This window comes from Paramisgurnus dabryanus, chromosome 17 (genome assembly GCF_030506205.2).
Source record: "Paramisgurnus dabryanus chromosome 17, PD_genome_1.1, whole genome shotgun sequence".
Lineage (NCBI taxonomy): Eukaryota > Metazoa > Chordata > Actinopteri > Cypriniformes > Cobitidae > Paramisgurnus > Paramisgurnus dabryanus.
In genome coordinates, this window is record NC_133353.1 from 29,279,551 (window position 1) to 29,302,664 (window position 23,114).

A 23,114-nucleotide genomic window follows, 5' to 3' on the forward strand; every position below is an offset into this window, starting at 1 on the left:
AAAATGTTAAAATCAAAGGCCACAAAACAAGGAGAACTTTGAAAAATCTACATTTTTATGTAAATCAATCTATCCTATTGCTTAACAATATAGTGTAGCTGTAGTAAACATGTTACTGAGTTTCTATATCATTTTGACAAAAAGAACAGCCATTACTATCCAAATTAAACCATACTCTTAAAAAGCATCTTAAGGAAAGTAGGTTAGAGTCGTGGTTGGATCCTTGTTTTATTTTTGAACATTATTAGCCTGCCTGACAACTGTAAACTAAATGAAAAAGAGTGACTGGATGTTTTTGAGTAAAACAACTCAAAACATTTGGTTCATCGTTCCTTTAATGGCCTTTACGCTTTCTGTAACGGTAAATTCAGCACAGTGATATCTGCTGTCGCTGCTTTTCCATCTCTTCCACTACAAGCACTTTCATTGAAATTGTGTGTTTTGAACACAACAGCTCCACCTACAGTACAACACGTAAATAGAACTTAGTGTAGTTAGTGTAATTGTATTCAAGACATATAAAAAAACATTCTGCACAGTGGTAATATATAGATTGTGCTGATGATACTCTAACACTCACCTGTTGTTTGATCTCTTGAATTGTGCTTTCTTCTCCTTCCAGACTGTATCCATATTTTTCTAGTAGTCCTTCGATGTGCCTTGGTGGTGAAAAATAGGATTAAAGCACTTAAAGGGGACATTTCACAAGGCTTTTGAGATTTAAAGTAAATCTTTGTGATGTCCCCAGAGTGGGTATGTAAGGTTCTAGCTCAAAATACCATATAGATAATTTAGTAAAATTGTTAAAATTGACACTTTGTAGGTGTGAGCAAAATGTGCCGTTTTTGTGTTTGTCCTTTAAAATGCAAATGAGCTGATGAAATTCAAACACTGATCGCCATAATAGTGGTAAGTTGAAATTTAAACTCAATTGTGCTGTCAATTATTTTCTCACTCTCTGTCTGCACTAAATGGCTTTGCTGTAGTTGGATAGTGCAGATTAAGGGGGCGGTATTATTATAATAAGATCCCCTTTTGACATCACAATGGGAACCAAATTTCAATTACCTTTTGTTTTTATGTGCTTGCAGAGAATGGTTTATCAAAACTAAGTTACTGGGTTGATCTTTTTCACATTTTCTAGGTTGATAGAAGCACTGGTGACCCAGTTATAGCACATAAAAAAATCAGATTTTCACAATATGTCCCCTTTAAAATCTGATTTTAGCACATACCATTGAACCTCAGTGTTGGATTCCAGTGCATATCGCTCTTGTAGAAAACGTTGTAATTCTGGGCCCTTTGCTTCTAAAGAGCTCAGGGCTTCACAGGCAGCTATGCGTACACTGGGCTCCTCCTCAAGATGCAGAGCCCACATCAGCAACTCCTGTAGACCTGGGGTTATGCAACCTATTCTTCCTAAAGCTGTATTTGTATAATAATTCCACAGGCATTAATTAAAGGGGACATGTCACAATAATTTTTTAAGATGTCAAATAAATATTTGGGGTCCCCAGAGTACACACGTGAAGTTTTAGCCCAAAATACCATATAGGCTAAATAATTTATTGTAAAATGTTAAAATTGACACTTTGTAGGTGTGAGCAAAAATTTACCGTTTTGGGTGTGTCCTTTAAAATGCAAATGAGTTTGATAAAATTCAAACATTGATTGAAATGATGGTGGTTTGTTGCAATTGAAACTCAATTGTGCTGTGAATTATTTTCTCTCTGCACTAAATGGCAGTGCTGTGGTTGGATAGTGCAGATTAAGGGGCGGTATTATTATAATAAAATCTCCTTATGACATCATAAGGAGAGCCAAATTTCAATGACCTAATTTTTCACGTGCTTACAGAGAATGGTTTACCAAAAATAAGTTACTGGGTTGATCTTTTTCACTGTTTTGCATGCCCATTTTAATGACATCAGTAACATTATTAGACAGAATAATGCATGTAAAAAAAATTACTGAACTCTGAGCTGTCTCTGTCAAATCTCAAGTTAAGATTCATTGGTTTCCTAACCTTTATAAATTACTTTGTCTGCCGAAGGATATTTTAAAGAAAAAATGTTTGTTAAAAAGCAGATCAGGGGCACCACTGACTTACATAGTAGGAAAAAAATACTCTGAAAGTGAATGGTGCCCCTGATCGATTTGATTTGGAACAAATTGAGGGTGAGTAAATAATGACAGAATTTTTTGCTTTTGGTGAACTATCCCTTTAAATAATCTTATGTGTTTTAAAGATATTTAACAGAAATAACTTCAATTGTCCTTACCATTCATCGCTTCCACTTTCACTTCCCATAATGGATCATTCTGCATCAAGTTAATTAACTGATCCAGGACCTGTGAAAACATTTTATTAGCCATGAAATAAATACGCTCATTCAAGCAAACCCCTAGGGAATGTGCAATTTCATTTATTTGCAATCTTTGATTTTATCATACATCTCAATTTCAAGCCTACAAATTTTCCTCTAGCTCCTTTAATTCCTCACCGTCTGGTCTTTAATTATCAGAGATGCCGCAGTCAAGCAGGCCTGTTTGCGCACAGCCACAAAGTCATCATTAAAGCACTGCAGGAAAGTAGGCAGTAGCTTGGGTGTCATTATATTAAGCTGACCAATGAACATCAGTGCTTCCAATCGCTGAGCAGTTGGACCCCCTTTGAGCTTCACACTATGGAGATATTGTTTGTCAGTGAAGAACGAACTGAATAGATGCAAAGCCACGAAGCAGAGTGTTAAGATATTAACCTCAGCTCAATGTGCAGATCCCTGTCCAGTTTACTCAAAGCCTGAGCTGCAGCCTTACGAACATCACAGCTCCAGTCATTCCACATCATGTGAATCAGTTTGTTGCAAAGGTCCTTGTTCTGCCCTCACAATGGCGTCACTTTTCCCAAAGTTAGACAGACAGATAAACTCTTTCCAACACATACGCTTGTGGGAGAATGCTGCTTTATTCCACACCACGATGAATATGTCGAAAAACAGAGTGAAACTACAGAAAGGAGATGTAAATAGAACAGAACTACTTAGTTATCTCCAAAAACATAACACTAACATGAATTCATTGTATATAGTTCTAAAATAGCTGAAATTCCACACTACTTCGCTTTATAAATAGTAAATTTAACAAACTGAATAAAAATTAATCACAAACTTACAGACAATGCTTTCTACAGAGGATCACAAAATCAATGCTGCTTCAAGCTCCTCCTGTGTTGTTCTAAATTTGATTGATGCAATTAACTGAATTTAACTGTCCATCATTAACTGTATTTTTTAAAGAAAGCTACTATATAATAGTATTGGAATCAATTAACAAATATTCATTTCATTAATGAATGATCCAGAACACTCCCCGCCTGGCATCTGTAGGATGTCATCATTGAACATGACACCTCTTATTCCATCTTTGACGGCAGGAGAAGGACTGTGTCGGAGATTGGACGTAAGTAGACCTTTGGTGTTCCATCTTTTATTGTCTTAACTTCAACCTTCCTGACTCTTCCATCATTACCTGGGAAACTCTTTTGTATAATGCCCATGGGCCAGTCATTTCTTTTAACTTGACCTTCCTTGAGGAGGACTACGTCTCCATGTTGAAGGTTACGTTCTTCTCTTTGCCACTTTCTCCTATTTTGAAGAGTGCTTAAATATTCCCTTCTCCATCGATGCCAAAAGGTGTTGGCTAAACTTTGAACTTGTCTCCACTGGCAAACGTAGAGGTCTTTTTCATTGAAGTTGCCATTTGGAGGTGGAAGTGTGCCAGTCTTTTGTGTGAGAAGTGTTGCTGGGGATAGGATGAGTGGATTGTTCGGATCCGTTGATACTGGTATTAATGGACGAGCATTTACAATAGCTGAAACCTCTGCCATGAATGTGATGAGGACTTCATGGGTGAATTTTACTTGACTGATATTCAGTAACATAGCATCAAGGATCCGCCTGGTGATGCCTATCATGCGTTCCCAGCTGCCTCCCATGTGTGAGGAGTGTGGTGGATTAAAACTCCAAGTGCAGCCGTTGTGACTTAGGAAATTCTGTATTTCTTTGTTATTTGTGTCTGTACTGAATTTCAGTTCTTTACTTGCCCCAACAAAGTTTGTTCCACAGTCAGATCTAATCTGTTTAGCTGGTCCGCGAATGGAGAAGAATCTTCGTAGAGCATTTATGAAGCTTGAAGTGTCTAGTGATTCAATCACCTCAATGTGTATAGCTCTTGTGCTCATGCATGTGAAGAGTACTGCCCAGCGTTTGCTGTTAGCGAGACCTCCTCTGGTTCGTCGTGATGTGATTTTCCATGGTCCAAATACATCCAATCCGACATAAGAGAATGGAGGATCAGTACTGAGGCGGTCCAAAGGTAAGTCAGACATTTTTTGTGTTTCTATCTTTCCTCTCAGTTTTCGACAGGTGACACAATGATGGATAATGCTACTAATTCTTCTTTTTCCACCAATAATCCACAGACCTGCAGCTATTAAGGCACCTTCTGTGAAATGGCGTCCTTGATGTTGAACCTGAGAGTGATAATGCCGAATGAGTAAGGTTGTGACGTGACTGCGACCAGGTAAGATTAAAGGGTTGACTTCATTTTTCTCAAAGGCTGATTGGGATAAGCGGCCTCCAATCCTAAGTAGGCCCGACTCATCAATGTATGGGCACAGATTGAAGAGAGGACTGTTTTTAGAAACATGTGTTTTTCTCTCAAGGCACCTTAGTTCATCCTGAAAGGTCTCCTGTTGCAGGCTGCGTATTATGAGAACCTTAGCACTTTGCAGATCTTCTACTGAATGTGGTTTATGACAAATGTGCCATCCTCTGCATTCCTTTGATTTGTTGTCATTGCTGAAGGAGTGAGTGATGTGTTTTAGCCTTGAAATAGTATTTATAAGACGTTGCCAGTCTGAGAACTTCTCAAAGTATGAAGTTTTAAGTTTATGACAGACGACTTCAGTAGCACAAACACTGACCTCGGGGCGAATCTCAGCATCAGATTCAGGATCAACTAAGTCTATGGTAGTTGAAGTTGTTGTTTTATGTTCAACTGACTTGTACAAGAATGCTGGTCCTGTCAGCCATGTGCTGTTCATTAGGTTTTCAGCCGAGACTGATCTTGAAGCATGATCAGCAGGGTTGTGGTTAGTAGGGACATATTTCCACTGCTCGGGAGAGGTGGATCTTCTTATACGCTGTACTCGATTGTTCACATACACGTAAAATCTCCTGGATTCATTGTGAATGTATCCAAGGACAACTTTACTGTCTGAGTAGAAAGTGACTGCATCAAATTTGACATCAATCTCATCTGTGACAGTTTCAGCTATCTCTACTGCAAGTACTGCTGCACATAACTCAAGTCTTGGAATTGTAAGTTCAGGACGAGGAGTGAGCTTTGCTTTTCCGTAAATAAATCCAACATTTATTTTGCCATCTGAATCAGTGGTCTTTAAATAAGCAACAGCAGCAATAGCAGTGATAGAGGCATCACTGAAAATGCACATTTCCTTTTTCTGTGCATTACTGAGAGTTGTGGGGGTGTATGCTCTGGAGATTGTCATTTTCTCCAGGTCTTTCAATGAATTTCTCCATGTTTTCCATTCGTTGAACATGTTGTCTGACAGAGGAGCATCCCAGTCACATGTCTCCATGGTGAGCTCCCTGAGTAAAGATCTACCTTTAATGATTACAGGTGCTGCAAATCCAAATGGATCAAACAGACTGTTCACTGTAGACAAGATTCCACGTCTTGTGTAAGGTTTCTCATCATCTGGCACCTGAAAGGTGAAGTTGTCTTTTGAAACATCCCAGCTGACCCCTAAGCTTCTCTGCATATGAGGAAGGTCAACAGCAAGGTTTAAGTCCTTCAGGTTCTCTGCTAAATCGTCCGGAGGGAATGCTCTCATTACTTCAATTTTGTTTGAGGCTATCTTGTGTAGGCGAAGATTTGAAGCTGCCAGTATGGCTTGGGCATTTCTAAGGAGTGTGATGGCTTCCTGTTCGGTAGGTAGGGATACCAGAGCATCATCGACATAAAAGTTCCTCTCAATGAACTGTTTTACATCTGAACCATGTTCCTTCTCCCCTTCCAAGGCAGCTTTCTTGAGCCCATACATGGCCACAGCTGGTGAGGGACTGTTGCCGAAGACATGCACTCGCATTCTGAATTCTACAACTTCATTTTCTAGGTCATTATTACGGTACCAGAGGAAACGTAAGAAGTTGCGGTGGTCTTCTCTGACTACAAAGCAATGAAACATTTGCTGGATGTCAGCTGTTATGGCAACCTTTTCTTTTCTGAAGCGCAGCAACACTCCAAGCAGGCTGTTATTCATGTTGGGCCCAGTAAGGAGGACACTATTCAAAGATACTCCATGATATTGAGCACTGGAATCAAAAACAACCCTAATTTGATCTGGTTTTTGTGGGTGATAGACCCCAAAGATTGGAAGGTACCAGCACTCTTCATTTTTGGAAAGAGGTGGTGCAGGTTCTGCATGCCTGTTTTCAAACATCTTAGTCATGAACTCCAGAAAATGGTCCTTCATGCGTGGGTGTTTTTTCAGCGTACGTGTGAGTGATTGGAGCCGGTTACTTGCTTGTTGTCTGTTATTAGGAAGTCTTTGACGTGGGCTGCGAAAAGGAAGTGGAGCAACCCAGCTGTTTGATTCATCTTGATATACTTCTTTTTGCATCATCTTCAGAAAAGCGAGATCTTCCATTGATGGAGCTAGTTTGTCATCATCTTTTGTGGACTGGAAGATATCTGTTGTATTGCTCTTTTTGTGTGTTGTTGCAAATTGTAGTTTCAAAGATGGTGCCAGTGAAGTCAGATGTTCATTGTAATGACAAAACTTTTCTTTGATTTGAATATTGTTTTCACAGGGTTCCATTTGGCTTGGGCGTCCATTCATGAAAATGCTTGTTTTGAAAGTATTAACTTTGCATGGTTTGTGGGCACCATCCAGACAGACATCTCCTATTATTACCCATCCCAAAGCTAACTTCTGAGCAAAAGGAGCATGCCGAGGACCATTGCGCTGTTCCAATACTTTGTGCACTTCAATGATGTCTCTTCCAAGAAGAAGAAGGATCTCAGCTTCAGGGTCAAGTGGAGGTATCTTATCAGCTACTGATTTCAGGTGAGCATGGTTCCAAGCAGCATCAGGAGTAGGGATTTCAGCTCTGTTGTCGGGTAGTTCATTACACTCAATAAGTGTGGGAAGTGTAAAACTGGCACTGTCATTGATTGATTCTATAATGAAACCCTTTGCTCTGCGTCCTAAGATTTCTGATGTACCTGTACATGTCTTCAGTGTGTAAGGAGATGCATGGTCAATGACATGAAATTTCTCGAAGAAGGTGGATTTTGCTAAAGACTTGTTACTCTGGTCGTCTAGAATAGCATAGGTTTTCAACTTTATTTGAGGATGATCTTTACAAAATATATTAACTAGGCAGATCTTAGAGCATGATCTTCCTCTGAATCCATTACCACAGACCTTTGTGCAGCTGGATGTGGCGACAGTTGTTATGGTTTCTTCATCATCCTCCCCGCCATGGTGTATCACAGGTCTGACAGTTTCATTTTTACACCAGGGCGCTGGACCAGGATGAAGGGCTGCTATGTGCCTTTCACTTTCACATTCTGAACACTGAATGGTTGAGGTACAATTCTTGGCTTGGTGAGATGTTGAAGAGCAGCAGCGGAAACATATAGAATGTTCCCTTAAAAAGGCTTTGCGCTCATCTATGGGCTTTTCCCTAAAGCCTCTGCATTTGTAGAGCGGGTGTGGTTTCTTATGAATTGGACACTGTTTGCTGAAGTCTTCTCCAACCAGCTTAGATTTTACTGTAGGAATTCCATGCTCTACTTCAGTCTTGTGCACAGCAACAGGTAGTCTTTTTGCTCTGGAGGAAAACTTCTGTCCTGTGGGTTGCATTGTGTTTGGCAGATTAAATTTAAAACTGGGGTCATTTCTCATATGAGCCTCATTTCTGATGAAGGTGGAGAAAAATGAGAAGGGAGGAAAGCTCACATTGTGTTCTTGCTTATATCTAGACCCTTGTCGCATCCACTTCTCCTGGAGGGCAAATGGCAGCTTCTCAAGTATAGGGGCAATGCCTCGTGCAGTGTCCAGGTAAGACAAACCAGGTAAGTATCCATCCATTTTGGCAGATTCAATCTCTGACAGTAAATCTGCTAGTTCCCTGAGACACTGTGGGTCCCTATTAGAGATTCTAGGAAAGCAGTCAACTTTATTTAGGAGTGCTGACTCTATAGCTTCTGCAGAGCCGTAGCACTGCTCCAGTCTTTCCCAAATTCTACTGAGCCCGACGGCAGGATAGTTAATATGAACTGATCTTATTCGGCGAGCGTGTTCGGCTGATTCTGGACCAAGCCACTTAGTCAGCAAGTCGAGCTCTTCAGAAGGTTTTAAGTTAAGGTCTTCTATTGCATTTGAGAATGTTGATTTCCATGCCAAGTAATTCTCTGGTTTGTCATCAAACTTTATGAGTCCAGCAGTGAGCAGGTCTCTGCGTGCTAAGAACTTGGCTAAATTTAATATCTCTGAGTTTTCAGGTTTTGCAGCATGTGGCTCATTTCCCACATCAGGTGAGTAATTCCTGTTTGAGGTACAGACATTTGATGGCTGAGTGTAATGAGTTATTGTATCTTGAATATTTTCTTCTTTTTCAGGTACTCTGATAGGTCGAATACTGTCATGTGTGTTATGTGACTGAAAGAGTGGCTCACTGTGTAATTTGACATGCTGAGGTGTTTCTTGAGAATATTGAGTAGACTGCCTGTAAGATGGAAGAGCATTTTGCTGTTGTTCTCTGTCAGCCGACTGAAGTAGTGGTGTATGTATTGAAGCTTGATGATGCCTGTTTTTGTAAGCATTTTGATCCTGAACATATTCATCAGTCCGCTTAAGTGCGCAGAAATTTGAGCTCTTTTGTTTACATTCATTTTCAGATGACTTTTCTATGTCGGCTCCATCAATGGCTTCATATGCTGTAGCTTCAGCTAAGGCAGCTTCTGCCTCTTTCTCTTGCTGGAGTGCTTCTAATGTAGCCTCTAAGCGTGTCTCTTCTACCTGTAGTTGAGCTTTCTTTACTTTAATTTCAATCTCTCTTTGGGAATATGCTGCTCTCGCTCGGGCAGCTTCAGCTTTAGCTCGAGCCTCTATTGCTACAAGACTGGCTGCTGATCTTCTTGAATGTGTTGATCTTGATGAATTGTGTGAATGTGAACACACTGACCTGGTTGCAAGGCTTATGTTTTCCTTTGATAGCATTTTACTGTAGGTTGTTTGAGAAGAAGGAAGTTCATTGACTGTTGTTGTAATCACTGTTGAGTATGTCTTTTCACTGTTCTGCCCTCACAATGGCGTCACTTTTCCCAAAGTTAGACAGACAGATAAACTCTTTCCAACACATACGCTTGTGGGAGAATGCTGCTTTATTCCACACCACGATGAATATGTCGAAAAACAGAGTGAAACTACAGAAAGGAGATGTAAATAGAACAGAACTACTTAGTTATCTCCAAAAACATAACACTAACATGAATTCATTGTATATAGTTCTAAAATAGCTGAAATTCCACACTACTTCGCTTTATAAATAGTAAATTTAACAAACTGAATAAAAATTAATCACAAACTTACAGACAATGCTTTCTACAGAGGATCACAAAATCAATGCTGCTTCAAGCTCCTCCTGTGTTGTTCTAAATTTGATTGATGCAATTAACTGAATTTAACTGTCCATCATTAACTGTATTTTTTAAAGAAAGCTACTATATAATAGTATTGGAATCAATTAACAAATATTCATTTCATTAATGAATGATCCAGAACAGTCCTGCATGGAAGCATTTCTAATAATAAGTATGCACGCTAAATGAAAGAATAATGGCTACAAATGCTATAATATTAGGGAATAAATGAATATAACATTGTCTATAACTGTTTCCACTGTATGGCAAAGAGTAGCTTATACATTCCCCAGCAGCAATTTAGCATTTATAAGGCATCTAATAGCCTGGACATAACTTATTCTAACGTGTTACAAGGAACAAAGATGAGGGTGATGGCAGAATTTGAAATTTTTGTGGATCTCTTTAAGCGATGATATCATAATACCTTATTGATTGGACCTCTGAGCAGTGCAATGCTATTACAGGCCTGAAATCGAATTCTCCAATTAGCGTTGCTTAATTCTTCAGCCAGAAGAGAACGCACTAATGTCTAAATAAAAATATTATAAATAAAAATACATTTGTAACATAAATACTTCACACAATTGTTATTGTTTTTTTTAATAACAAAAACCAAACAGACTCGCTTACAGTTTTCCTGCTAATGCTGGAGAGCAAAACCAAGGACTGCTTCCGATCCGAAGGAGAATCGCAGAGGAAGTGTTGGGACAAAAGTCTCTGTATGACACTTTGACTTGTATCACCATCAATTGCCAGGCATTGTGCCGCCATCCAGCTGTCAGCACCTGTGCCTGTAAGGTCTGAGTCACAACAAATTATGGTCATTGTCCACGTTGTGTAAATCAAGATCAGTGTGTTATCTAAATATAATATAAATTATATATACACTCTCACAAGTTGTCACTGGAGCGGTAAAAAGGTCCTTATATGTACCATTTATACCAATATGCACCTTTTAGATAAAAAATGTGTACTTTTTGAAAAGCTAGCGCCCCAGTGACAACTTTTGTACCGTATTTCTGAGAGTGTATATGCTTGAGGTATTGTTTAACACCTTCCATAGAATTGTTTTTACACACCTTGTTTTAATGTGCACGTCAGTATGTCTTTGGCTCGTGAGTTAGGTGTCCTCATGACATACTGGCACACTGCAGCAGCCATCTGAACTCTCCTCACCGGGTCATTAAGAGCCGAGACAATGAGATCCTGCAGTTCCTGAGGTACTGTCTGTACTTTCCGTCCTTCACATTGAGCTTTGCGAAATGTTATTTGCTGTCACTTAATTTACTTTAATGTTTTAAACATCAAACTTAAACAAGCATTTGTGATGCCAAAACTGTAGTAGCACATAAATCAGTTTGGCAGAATCAATTACCAATAACATTATGGGCCCTATCTTGCACCCAGCGCAATTGACTTTGTCAGTGACGCATGTATCTTCGTATTTTGCACCGGCGCACAGCGGGTTTTTCCCTCCACAGACGCATGCGGCAAACTAGGAAATGAACTTGCGCTCCATGGGCGGTTCAGCGCAAAAAAGGAGGCGTGTTGCGGCACAAACCATCCCTGATGCTATTTTGCAGTTTCAAAAAACAATAGAGGGTTTTCACCGACGTCACGTTCTGGGCGGTAACCCGGATGCGCGGCCTTTGTGGAGGCACTCGGTGTAAAGAACTGAACGGAGTACAATGGAATATTATGCGCTTTGGATACTTTAAGTGAATGTAGACATGTCTAAACAACATAAAACGCATCCAAGATGCAAAGGCATATAGGGAAGGACTTGGACCACAAGAAAAGGCACGATATTTCGAGAAATTACAATTTATAGGCGGTGCAGATCCCTACGAGCTCCCTCTTCTAGGATCCGTGACGACCCGGCGATTCTTCCTTCAGTTGCATATCCCGATATAAGTTAGTGAACTATCTAGTTTTCATGCAGAGCCCATATGTCAATGTCAGCTTTATTTATATATCAAATTTAAAATAGCCAGTGTCCTACCCAGGGCCGCCTTAACCTAATGTGAGGCCCTGGGGCTGAGAGGTTTTGGAGGCCCCCCATACCCTCAATTTATAGTCTCATTTTGAAAAAAAAAGTGTAATATCTATGTAATCTACATCACAAAATGTAGTTTTCCCTCTTTGACCCAGAAAACACCATATTATCATTAATAACATATCACTGAGCCCACTTGAGCATAAACACAAGACACTTTATTTAACAACCACAAACAGCAACTTGTGGTGAAAATAAAACCAAAAGTATATATGTTTATAAGCTTTATGTTTATATAGTTTTTGGAATATACAAATTTGCAGAAAATTGCCACTCACTAACTAAATGCTCAGCACAGTTGTAAAAATATAAGAAGTTAAAGTTAGTTTTAAAGTGAAAATGCATTAATGTTAACAAAAGATAAGTCTTTATAGACAGAATCTTGTTTTTTAATCAGTTATTTATTTTGTAGGCTATTGAAGATATAGTATGCATTGTATTTAGTATTTATGCATATTACGCATGTAAAACGAACACGTATGAATATGCACAAAACAGACAGGGAACATACCTGTATATAAGATCTTTAGATAAGGAGATTATAAATTTGAATGGTGCGATCAGGGGATGATTATTTGAGATGGTCTTGTCGCGCTTTGACTTGCACATTTACCGTTGCGTCGTCTTTCTAAACCAACAGATGTGTACTGTGAGCCAACATCGCGTCAAACTACATCGCTCCGGCTGCGCACGCGTCACTGATATAAACGCGAGTAAACTTAAACTTTATAACAACGAACAGCATTAAAGGTAGGGTAACAGATTTGATCCTGAAACATTTTTAGTTATGCTGGTTAAAAGTCTCCTCGCATCCTGATAGCAATCACTGTGTTAAGTTGTTTAAATGTATTTGTAAAAATTTATGTCATCTGTGAAAGGCGTAGGACCAAAAAATGTTCAACAAATCATAGATTTCGGTCCGAACGGACGTTTCCTTTTATGTCCCTCATACGTAAGCGTAATTTGAATTCCCACCGCGCAGCGAGTCCACGCAGATACCATACGTCATCGGCGCGTTCACGTGCGCTCTGTCTGTAAACAGCGAGAACACCAAACTTTTCTGCTGAATTGACAACCTACACAGGAGCAACAAAACTAAATGCATCTTTTATAACAACAACAGCAGCAAAAACTTCCTGGATCAGCAAGAGCAAAAATCCAAATTAACATCTGTAACTTTACTGCTTTACCGCGAGATGCAAACAGCTACAGGAGGCAAAGGGTCTGAAAGGGTCGTTGCACTGTTTATTTTGGTAAGGTAGGTACGCGATATGTTTGTATTGAGATGGATTCAGATATTATACTTTGATGAAACTTTGTGTTGCTTATGAAATTTGTGTTCGTTTACGGATTAGCATAACGATATAGTTACTACGTCTACACAACCGAACGTGTGCTTAAACTAATTCTGATGTAAACCAGTTGTTTATGTTGGTTATTTTGGAAGTGTTATTCACTTTGTACTGCAAAGTTTTCTCACTGGTGAATGAGACATGAGACGTGACCGTCTGATCTGTGCGTGTTCATGTGTTTGGAAAGAGGCGTGACTTTGGAGAGCGATTTGACTTGAGGGTGGGATCGGGATTTCATTGCTAGGCGGCTACCGTTAGCATTTTTCAAAATGTGTTACCCTACCTTTAATGTTCGGGAACCCCTTTTTTATTTGGCGGCACAGTTTCTTGCGCACGGTTGGTGAGACTTCTGCATGCCAGAGACTCAGACAGCTGCACGAGCACAGAGAGAGTGAGCGCGCGCGCGAAAGAGAGAGAGAGACCTGCACCTCATCGCTTATTATGAAATTTCGGAAATCACTCTTTCATTTGTTGGTGGATTATTTCCCGTTTCTCTGTCACACTCACTCTTACATGCAGGAATGCCAAGTTGACAACGCGCACTTAATTACATTACACGGAATCAGGGTTATTATAGTTTTAAAAAAAATATTAGTTTTTATTTTTATTTCGTTTTGTAATGTGTTATTTTATTTCAGTTTAGTTTTAGTTCTTTTTAGTGGTGCATAAATAGTTTTTATTTCGTTTCTATTTTTCAAAAATCATTACTTTTAGTTTTTATTTAGTTTTAGTATAGTTTTAGTCTTTAGCATAATATCATGGTTGTGTACATACACCTTGCCAAATCTGGAAATTTTGAAAATACGATGAGAATAAGAGGATTTAAAAAAATAAGTTTTGTTATCAATCAAAGGCCGGGACAAATACCACACAAACCAACACTCTAAATTCTGTTGTTTTATTTGGGTAAATATAATATAAATATATAAATATACATGTTTGGTTATAAATAATCATATGCTGGGTTGTTGTTAACCCAAACATGAGTTAAAACAACCCAGCATTGCATTGAAACAACCCAGCATATGTTTATTTATAAACCAACATATGTGTTCTGTCCAATATTTTCCCAGCATTGGGTTAAAAATAACCCAGATAATTTAGAGTAAATCAGCACATCCTACTTGTACAAACTGTGCACAACAACTGAAAATCAATGCAAAGTTTAATGTTCTGTCTATGAGTGTCCATTTCTGTACCAGAAGAGATCGCTGTACTAACATAATATACCTATTTGCTGACTAAATATTAATATATAATATTATTTGTTGATTATCCGCAAAGGCATATAATAGTTTCAGATTAGTTAAGCGGACATTCTGTATCATAGCACCCAAAAAGCGTCAGCTAACACTGCCAAGCACGCGGTTGGCGTCAGCGTTTTCAGTCATATTAAACGTTTTAATGCTTCCATGTAGCCTGACGTTGCCATACTCAATTCTAGTCAGAATTTGAGTCTGATACCGCTCCATTGAGCTATAATTATGAGGCGTGTCTCAACCGAAAAATGCCTCTCCACTCAATTGGATAGAGCTATGACCAATCAGAGCAACGGAGTGTGTGACGTATGTTAAAATTACGTCTTTTGCAGCCTGACCGAACTGCTAGTTATTTCGCTACAATTACACTAACACTGTGATTATACTAAGTCTGAGTAAGCGAACGTACATCAACACCTACTATGTTTACAACATTTCGTTTATATCACAACATTAAGTATTTACTAAGTCATACAGTAAGACTATCTCTTACCATTTGTACGTTAGGTGAACTATATCCACAACGATACCCATTACGTTGGCTTGAAAATATTGGAGCCTAGCATGTCCCTCCACTTATTTAGCAGCCACCATTCCGGGATTCCGAAAAGAAGCTGGCAACGACCGCTAATTATATCCATCTCGTCGTGCACGCCGAGTTGCATCGCCGTGATACCCATTTCAGTTGCGACCAACTTTTGCCATCAACAAATGCCTTGCTCGCGTTTCTCTGTTCCTCTTTTAAAATCAATGCTCTGTCGATATCTTTTTCGAAAAAGGTTGTTTCCTTGACTCTTCGATAGGTAGAAAGCTTAGCTTAAAAAGACTCAATGTCAGAATCCACACATCTGAATTCTACAGCGGCAGCCATTTCGTTAAACAGAAGCTGTGTCTGAAACCGTTCCCTCGTTCACTCATTCACTATTCCCTATATGGGGAATGACAGTTGAGTCCACTATATGGGGATGAAGCAAATGAAAATGAGTGAGCGATTTCGGACACTGACGTAAATATCATGCGTCAGAGAGCTGTCGCAGAGATTAATCAAAAACACCTGTGTGGCTTTATTGATTGTGCTGTGAAATGGTAAAGTTTACTTTCTTACTGTTTTTCACATTTGTCATGTTTATTGTAGGCTATTAGTTGATAATAAAGAGAACAAAACAACTGCTTATAATATTTATTTACTGCTGTTTGTTTATTGTTTAATAAAAATGTGTATTAGATTTAAAATAAAAGATAACGCAATTATTTTTCATTTGTTTATTTTCAAAAAGTAGAAAATAACTGACAACAAGAAAATGTTTGGTGTTTACTGTCAGTATCCTTCAGCTGATTCAAGTTACGCGTTCGTCTCCCGTTGCATCATGGGAAATATGAGTGAACGAGTGTACATCGAATGTACCCTCAAAATCAGAGTGCATTGTGGGTAAAAAGTAGTGAATGAATGTAGGGAATGAAGTTGTTCACTCAGGTTTCGGACACCACTACAAAATGGCCGACACCCGATATAGTGCACTATATAGTGGATAGGGAGCGGTTTCAGACACAGCTAGATTAAACACACGCGCTCTTTGGTGACGTGGTTCATTACGTTACTGTTGATCATCTGTCCATCATCGTATAAAGCCCGCCCTGACAATTTGATTGGTTCGACCAGCTTTGGGTCTAGCATAGTAGCTCCTCAACGAAGAAACCCCAGACCGATCTTCCCGTTCTCAAAATGTTGTGGGCGGGGCTAAGATCGGCTGGCACCCAGGCTAGCTTCCATGTACAGTACATTGAGATAATTAAGCCTTCTTCAGTTATTGTAATGGTTTGCCAGTAGAAACAAATTGTCTTACTAAACTAGCCGTTAGCAACAAGATGATGTTTTCTGAACCGAACTGTTGGCTCGGGGGCAGGGATCCACTGCCCTGACAGCGTCATACACATCACGTGACGCTGCTGTGCAGGTCAGGAGTTCTAATATGGTCATTTGCTTATGATCCGGTAATATGAGTGACTCCGTGTTTAACTGCTCATCCAATAACATTTAAAAAACGAAAACGCAAGTTTTGTTTTCCTAAATTTTAGTTAGTTTTAGTTAGTTTTACAGGTCCACATTATAGTTATAGTTTAGTTTTAGTTTTTTTTAGAAACCTTCGTTTTTATTTTATTTCAGTTAACGAAAATGTTTTTTCACTAATAGTTTCAGTTTTCGTGATAGTTTTCGTTTACGATAATAACCCTGCACGGAATAGAAAAATCTGTTACGTCTGATATTTTATTTCACAGTAAGTTACCACGGACCAATCAGCAGCCATGTAACGTGCAGTTAGAGTGATTGACAGACAACCTGACAAGTTAAAAAACAAAATGAACGTGAACTTGGGAGGCCCCTGAACTTGGGAGGCTCCTGGGCTTCAGCCCAGGTAAGCCCGTGCATTAAGGCGGCCTTGGTCCTACCAAAGTGCTTTACTGTAAAATAAGCACAGTAAAAAATAAAAGCAATAATTGTTTTTACCATTTACTATTAAACATATTATTATCATTACAATAGAAAATTTGTTACGAGCAATTAAGCACACTGGCATTAAGGCATTGCAATTTGCAGCGCAAATTTTATTTGTGTTTAAGTATTTTGTGCATACACTAAAGTACATATTAAATACTCTTTAAATAAAGCAAAACAAGTAGAAGCATAATTGTTTTATACTTTATGTACTTCAATCATATTTCTAATACAATACTACTCTTTTTCCTGAGCTTTACCAACCACAAGCGCCGCTCCTCTGATAATTTCTTGCATTCCTTTCCCTGGTTTTTAATAACTTTTAGAAGTCGATAATAATCCAAATGTTTTTCTCAATATGTACTGTTGGTACCATCTCAAACACGGCAATAATTAACTATTTTCCTTGACGACGTTCGGCATATACATCAGTGTCTGCTCTGTTGTAATGCGGAGTGCCTCCAATATGGCGTCTTTCGCTCTGATGACGCGCCGTGAAAACCCTCTATTGCGCTACTGACCAAAAAAACTAGTCTAAAGTCAGTGGCGCATTGCGCGTGGTTCATTATGCTATTTTAAGGGCGCATGATTGACCATAATGTATAGCGTGCACAACGCGCACACTTTGCTTATCTAATCTACACAGATGCAACAGTTATTTTTGCAAATCATAAATTGCTACAATAAAAAATATTAACACATGAGATAAGGGAAATCATTGTGGTGAGCATTGTTGTGATAGTTTTTATTGATTTTGTGTGGCTGCGTAAAAAAATTATCATGCAAATAACGATGAAAATATTTTCATAAGTTTGTTGTGTGGCTGTATTACGTTTATTTTATGTAAATAATAATTAAAATGTTTTCATAAGAAAACTGAATGTATATGAATTTGATTTGTAAGTGTTCTTTGGGGTTGGACCTTGCTTGCGTTTCTTGGGTCCGATTTCAAAGCCCCCAAACCCTTTCAGCGGTGAGGTTGGACGCAGCGATGTCCTCTGCTGGCGTCAGGTCCTGAGGCAGATCCACCTCCCGTTACACTGCATGCCCGATTTATGCTGGCAAGCTTGGGATTCCCCCGTCTCCTGACATCATTGTAGCGCTTGGCGCAACGATGGGGATGCCAGCTGATGAGACAATTGTGGCTATTTCCTCTCACGCCTGTTTAACCTACGCTGATTTGGGCGGGTTTCTCCTATCCCCATACAAAACAACTTCTCTGTCTTTGACTGCTCTTACAAGAACGTCTGTCTCCTCAGCTGTGAACCGCTCCTGGCGTGCGCCTGGTAAATCCGTCATAATAATAGCAACCCGCCATGGAACTTGCGCCCTTGCGTTTAAAGGGAATGTTGGATAGCGTTCTGATTGGTTTATTTGGCGTTACGCCCAAACCACACCTATGAATAATGAACCTACTTCAGACCAACCCCTTATTGATTTGCACCTGACGCAAGAGTTATTTCTCCCGCCGGGAAAATAGCAACAGCGCCCAAGATCCGCCCACAAAGTCACTTGCGCATTGCGCTTCGCACTTGCGTTTCAGATCGTTAAAATAGGGCCCTATAAAATCAAATTACATTGCATTACATGTGACCCGGGTTGTGAAAACCAAGTTCAAAAGTCATTTACTTATGATTTATGGTTTTTTACATAAAAACATCCTACAAAACATAAAGGTATGAGGTGAAAATGTTAAAGTTGGAAATTAAATTGAAAACAATGATTGAAATCAAACGTTAATGCTCCTCATCTCAATATTAAATTATGAGACTTGAGCTTGGATTTCACGGACAGGGGTCACACACATGTTACATTATATTCCACACATTAACCTCCTTTCCCTGGATCAAGATTATGCTGTAGTCCATTAACCGCTCCTGATGCACAAGTTATGAGGGCTTCTAGCCGCATGAGATAATTAGGATCAATAAGAGCTCTTTTTAGGCCCTCAATGGTTACCTTCTGCCAGGGCAACTCTGGATAAAAACACAATGTGTTTTCATCAAATGTTTTGCTATACAGTATTTTTGTTTTTATCAATCACACATTTCTGTGTTTTTGATTATGTGCAGCAATGAAATCTGTTTTGGTGCAATGCACAATGACGACACACCATATCTTGAACAGCTTTTTTTAAAAAGAAGGATGTACTTACTAAATCTCCACTTGGCCAATGCATAACGAAGAGAGGAGAGCTCTGCCACAGATTTGCAATGCAGATGTCTGGTGCTCTCCTGTCTGCTGAACTCAGGAGATCTGAGGTCACCTATTTCTGAGGGACACTTTGCCAGATCCACATTTACTTCCTTCACAGTGCTATTTTTTCCTGTAAGACAGTACAATAATTTAGCCACAGATTTAAACCTTTAAAGGGCGCCAATTATGCAAAATCCACTTACAAGGTGTTTGGACATAAATGTGCGTTGGCAGTGTGTGAACACCACCCTACAATAAAAAATGATCCCACTTCTTTTACATCCCCAAACCAAAGCAGTCTCATTAGACATGTCATTTTGTTTGTTTTGTTAATGTGACGTCACACTGATAAAGCCCCACCCATGGCCAGTGACTGACAGTTCTGCATTAACATAGTTTCTGCCCTCATCAAGTTGTACATTGACCACCATATCTCAATAGTGAGATACTTTTGTCTCAGACAGTAATCACTGAAGTTCGTGCTCAATGTCTCTTTTTGTAAGGGAACGAGGAGCATTAGCTCATTTGCATTTAAAGGTACAGACACGAAAACACCATGCTTTTGCTCCCACCCAAAAGGGGCATTTTGGACATGCTATAATAAATGATCTGTGGGTTATTTTGAGCTCAAACTTCACAGACACATTCTGGGCACACATGAGACCTATATTACATCTTGTAAATGGGCATAATAGGTGCCCTTTAAAGCTTTCCCTGTCATAACAATCATATTGTTTCCAATCCATTTTGCACCAATTATGATTTTTATTTGGTCATTGAATAATAACCATATGCTGTGATGCATAAAATTCCCTTTCTTTTATATGGTAAAAAACTGTTTATAATGTTTACTAGACCAGTGGTTTTCAAACTGGGGGGCCCTGAGATAGTGCCAGGGGGGCCCCTGGTTTTTATCAAATAATTTAATTTATCATAAACTCTGTGTTAAATCTCCGAAAATAATGCGACTAACCAACAGCACTACAATGAATAATAGAATATGTTTTGTTTAAGTAAAATGTTAAGTTTTACAATGTTTTATGTCATAAATATTCTTTTTGGGGCCACGAAAGGATGCACCGTATTCAATGGGGGCCGCACTGTGAAAAAGTTTGAGAACCACTGCACTAGACCAAAGTGGACCTTAAAAGACTTCTTTCTTAAACACTACTTTAACTCATGCATATATATTTTTCTACCTGTGAAGATTTCCTGTTTAAAGATGTTGTTTGTGTGATAAGCATGGCTGCTGTCGTATTGATCTTGGATGTCCTGCAGATGCAGGGACTGTGGAATCTCAATGCTCTTGACACCCGCAGCACTTGCTGTTTTATTTAAGCAAATCTGCACATTCACGCCCACTGGAGATGACACGTAATCCAGTACCCTATGCAAGTTTATTAAGGGAATAGTTCAGCGAAATATGAACCTTCTCTAATAATTTACTCACCCTCATGACATCCCAGATGTACACGTAAAGGATTATTAGAAACACATGTTCATTTTCTCATGAATGCAATTATCTAATCAACCAATCACAAGGCAGTTGCTTCAATGCATTTACGGGTTTGTGGTCCTGGTCAAGACAATCTCTTGAACTCCAAACTGACTGTCAGAATGGGAAAGAAAGGTGATTTAAGCAATTTTGAGCATGGCATGGTTGGTGGTGACAGACGGGCCGGTCTGAATATTTCACAATCTGCTCAGTTACTGGGATTTTCACGCGCAACCATTTCTAGGGTTTACAAAGAATGGTGTGAAAAGGGAAAAACATCCAGTATGCGGCAGTCCTGTGGGCGAAAATGCCTTGTTGATGCTAGAGGTTAGAGGAGAATGGGTCAACTGATTCAAGCTGATAAAAGAGCAACTTTGAATGAAATAACCGCTCGTTACAACCGAGGTATGCAGCAAAGCATTTGAGAAGCTACAACATGCACAACATTGAGGCGGATGGGCTACAACAGCAGAAGACCCCACCGGGTACCACTGATCTCCACTACAAATAGGAAAAAAACTACAATTTGCACGAGTTCACCAAAATTGGACAGTTGAAGATGAGTCTGATGAGTCTCGATTTCTGTTGAGACATTCAGATGTTAGAGTCAGAATTTGGCGTAAACAGAATGAGAACATGGATCCATCATGCCTTGTTACCACTGTGCAGGATGGTGGTGTAATGGTGTGGGGGATGTTTTGTTGGCACACTTTAGGCCCCTTAGTGCCAATTGGAGCATTGTTTAAATGCCACGGCCTACCTGAGCATTGTTTCTGACCATGCATGCCTTTATGACCACCACGTATCCATCCTCTGATGGCTACTTCCAGCAGGATAATGCACCATGTCACAAAGCTCGAACAATTTCAAATTGGTTTCTTGAACATGACAATGAGTTCCCTGTACTTTTTGGGATGTGGTGGAACGTGAGCTTCGTGCCCTGGATGTGCATCCCACAAATCTCCATCAACTGCAAGATGCTATCCTATCAATATGGGCCAACATTTCTAAAGAATGATTTCAGCACCTTGTTGAATCAATGCCATATAGAATTAAGGCAGTTCTGAAGGCGAAAGGGGGTCAAACACAGTATTAGTATGGTGTTCCTAATAATCCTTTAGGTGAGTGTATATGACTATGTTTCTTTAGTTAAACACAAACAAAATAAATCTTAAATAATACTTGTAAGAAATTATATATTTAATACATTTTAATAGTATATAAATTATTTTTAATAAAAAAATATCCATTTGTGTTCATTTGAAGAAAAGGACTATTCCTTTAAGGACAGACACCAAATCGGAAACTTTAGGCATGTAACTAATCTGAATGTATAAATAACATGTAAGTGCATGCTTGGATGTATGAATTGAATTGTTTTTAGAAACCTTTGATTTATAAAAGGTAAAAATGTTTATGACAGTAACCCACCTGTGTTGTTTCCTTAATGGTAACAGTGGACCAGACTTATTTTCACAATTATCTTTGATGATCTGCTTGTTAAAACACTGTTTTGTAGTCTTGCCAAGCTTCTTCTGTACAAACTCCTGCCACTTGCTGTTCCTGCTCTGGGATTCCCAATCCTCTGTAGATGATTCCTGCAGACTGGTGTGCACATTGATTTGCCCTGTCCTTCCAACGGCATTGCACCATTTACTTTGATCACTATACATTTTAAAAGATGCCTTTGTGTTCATTGTAAGAGCCTGTACAGAAGCACTGCCTGCTTCTTGAGTAAGAGAATTAATGTTCCAATGTACATTGTGCCTATTCTTCCTAATTTTCTTTAATGTGGTGCTTGATGCTAAAGGGCCCATAGGATGGAAAAGCAAACTAAAATCTGCATGTTTTCTGTACGAAATGGGCCCCATCTCACACACGACCTCTTCAGAAAAGGAAAGGCCCTGGCTTGCATTATTCAAAAATCTTTTGTAAAGTCGCTTCTCTCTAAACTTGCTATGGTTTTCGGGGCTACATACTGCATGCTGTAAATCCATGGTGCTTGATGGGGCCTTAGGGGAATAATCTAAAAAGGGAACACATTTAGAGTTATACGACTATTTTAAGATCATTGATTTATTGCTTTGATTAAACATATTTTTTTATGTGACAGTATGTCAGTTAGTATCTATTTAAAGCATGCTGACTGCAAAAATAGCTGCATTAGCTATTCATAGCAATCCGGTTATCAGCTTTATATATCACTGCACAAGACTTGAACCTTTGCGACACTGAAAACTATGATGAATTGAACACAAAGAAATTTTTACCATGTTTGGTTAAAATTATGTTATGGTTAAAATATTAATCATTTTATTAATTCAAATAGTATTAGATACTAAGTTGACATTTCGAAAGTCATTATTATGAGAAAGTTTCTCTTTATTATGAGATACTAGGTCATACTTATAAGAAGTGTCTCATTGGAATTATTAACTTAGTCTTAAAGGTTTTTCAATATTTTACCATGTTCTTTCCTCAACTTAAATGAATGAATACATATCTTTTTTCAATGCATGCA

At 39.0% G+C, this 23,114-nt stretch overlaps 1 protein-coding gene across 1 annotated transcript; it reads right to left on the reverse strand.

Annotated features, from left to right (window-relative positions):
• Nucleotides 1-152: 152 nt before the first annotated feature.
• Nucleotides 153-22,266, reverse strand: heatr4 (HEAT repeat containing 4). Its single transcript, XM_073812283.1, has 13 exons — nt 22,025-22,266; nt 20,298-20,485; nt 19,058-19,228; nt 18,735-18,878; nt 10,821-10,994; nt 10,372-10,541; nt 10,166-10,270; nt 2,763-2,875; nt 2,505-2,685; nt 2,283-2,352; nt 1,236-1,425; nt 581-659; nt 153-460 (listed from the first exon to the last, which is right to left on the reverse strand). Exons 1-13 carry the CDS (start codon nt 22,264-22,266, stop codon nt 368-370), a joined length of 1,920 nt encoding a protein of 639 aa, XP_073668384.1. The 3' UTR covers nt 153-367.
• Between the last annotated feature and the right edge of the window lie 848 nt (nt 22,267-23,114).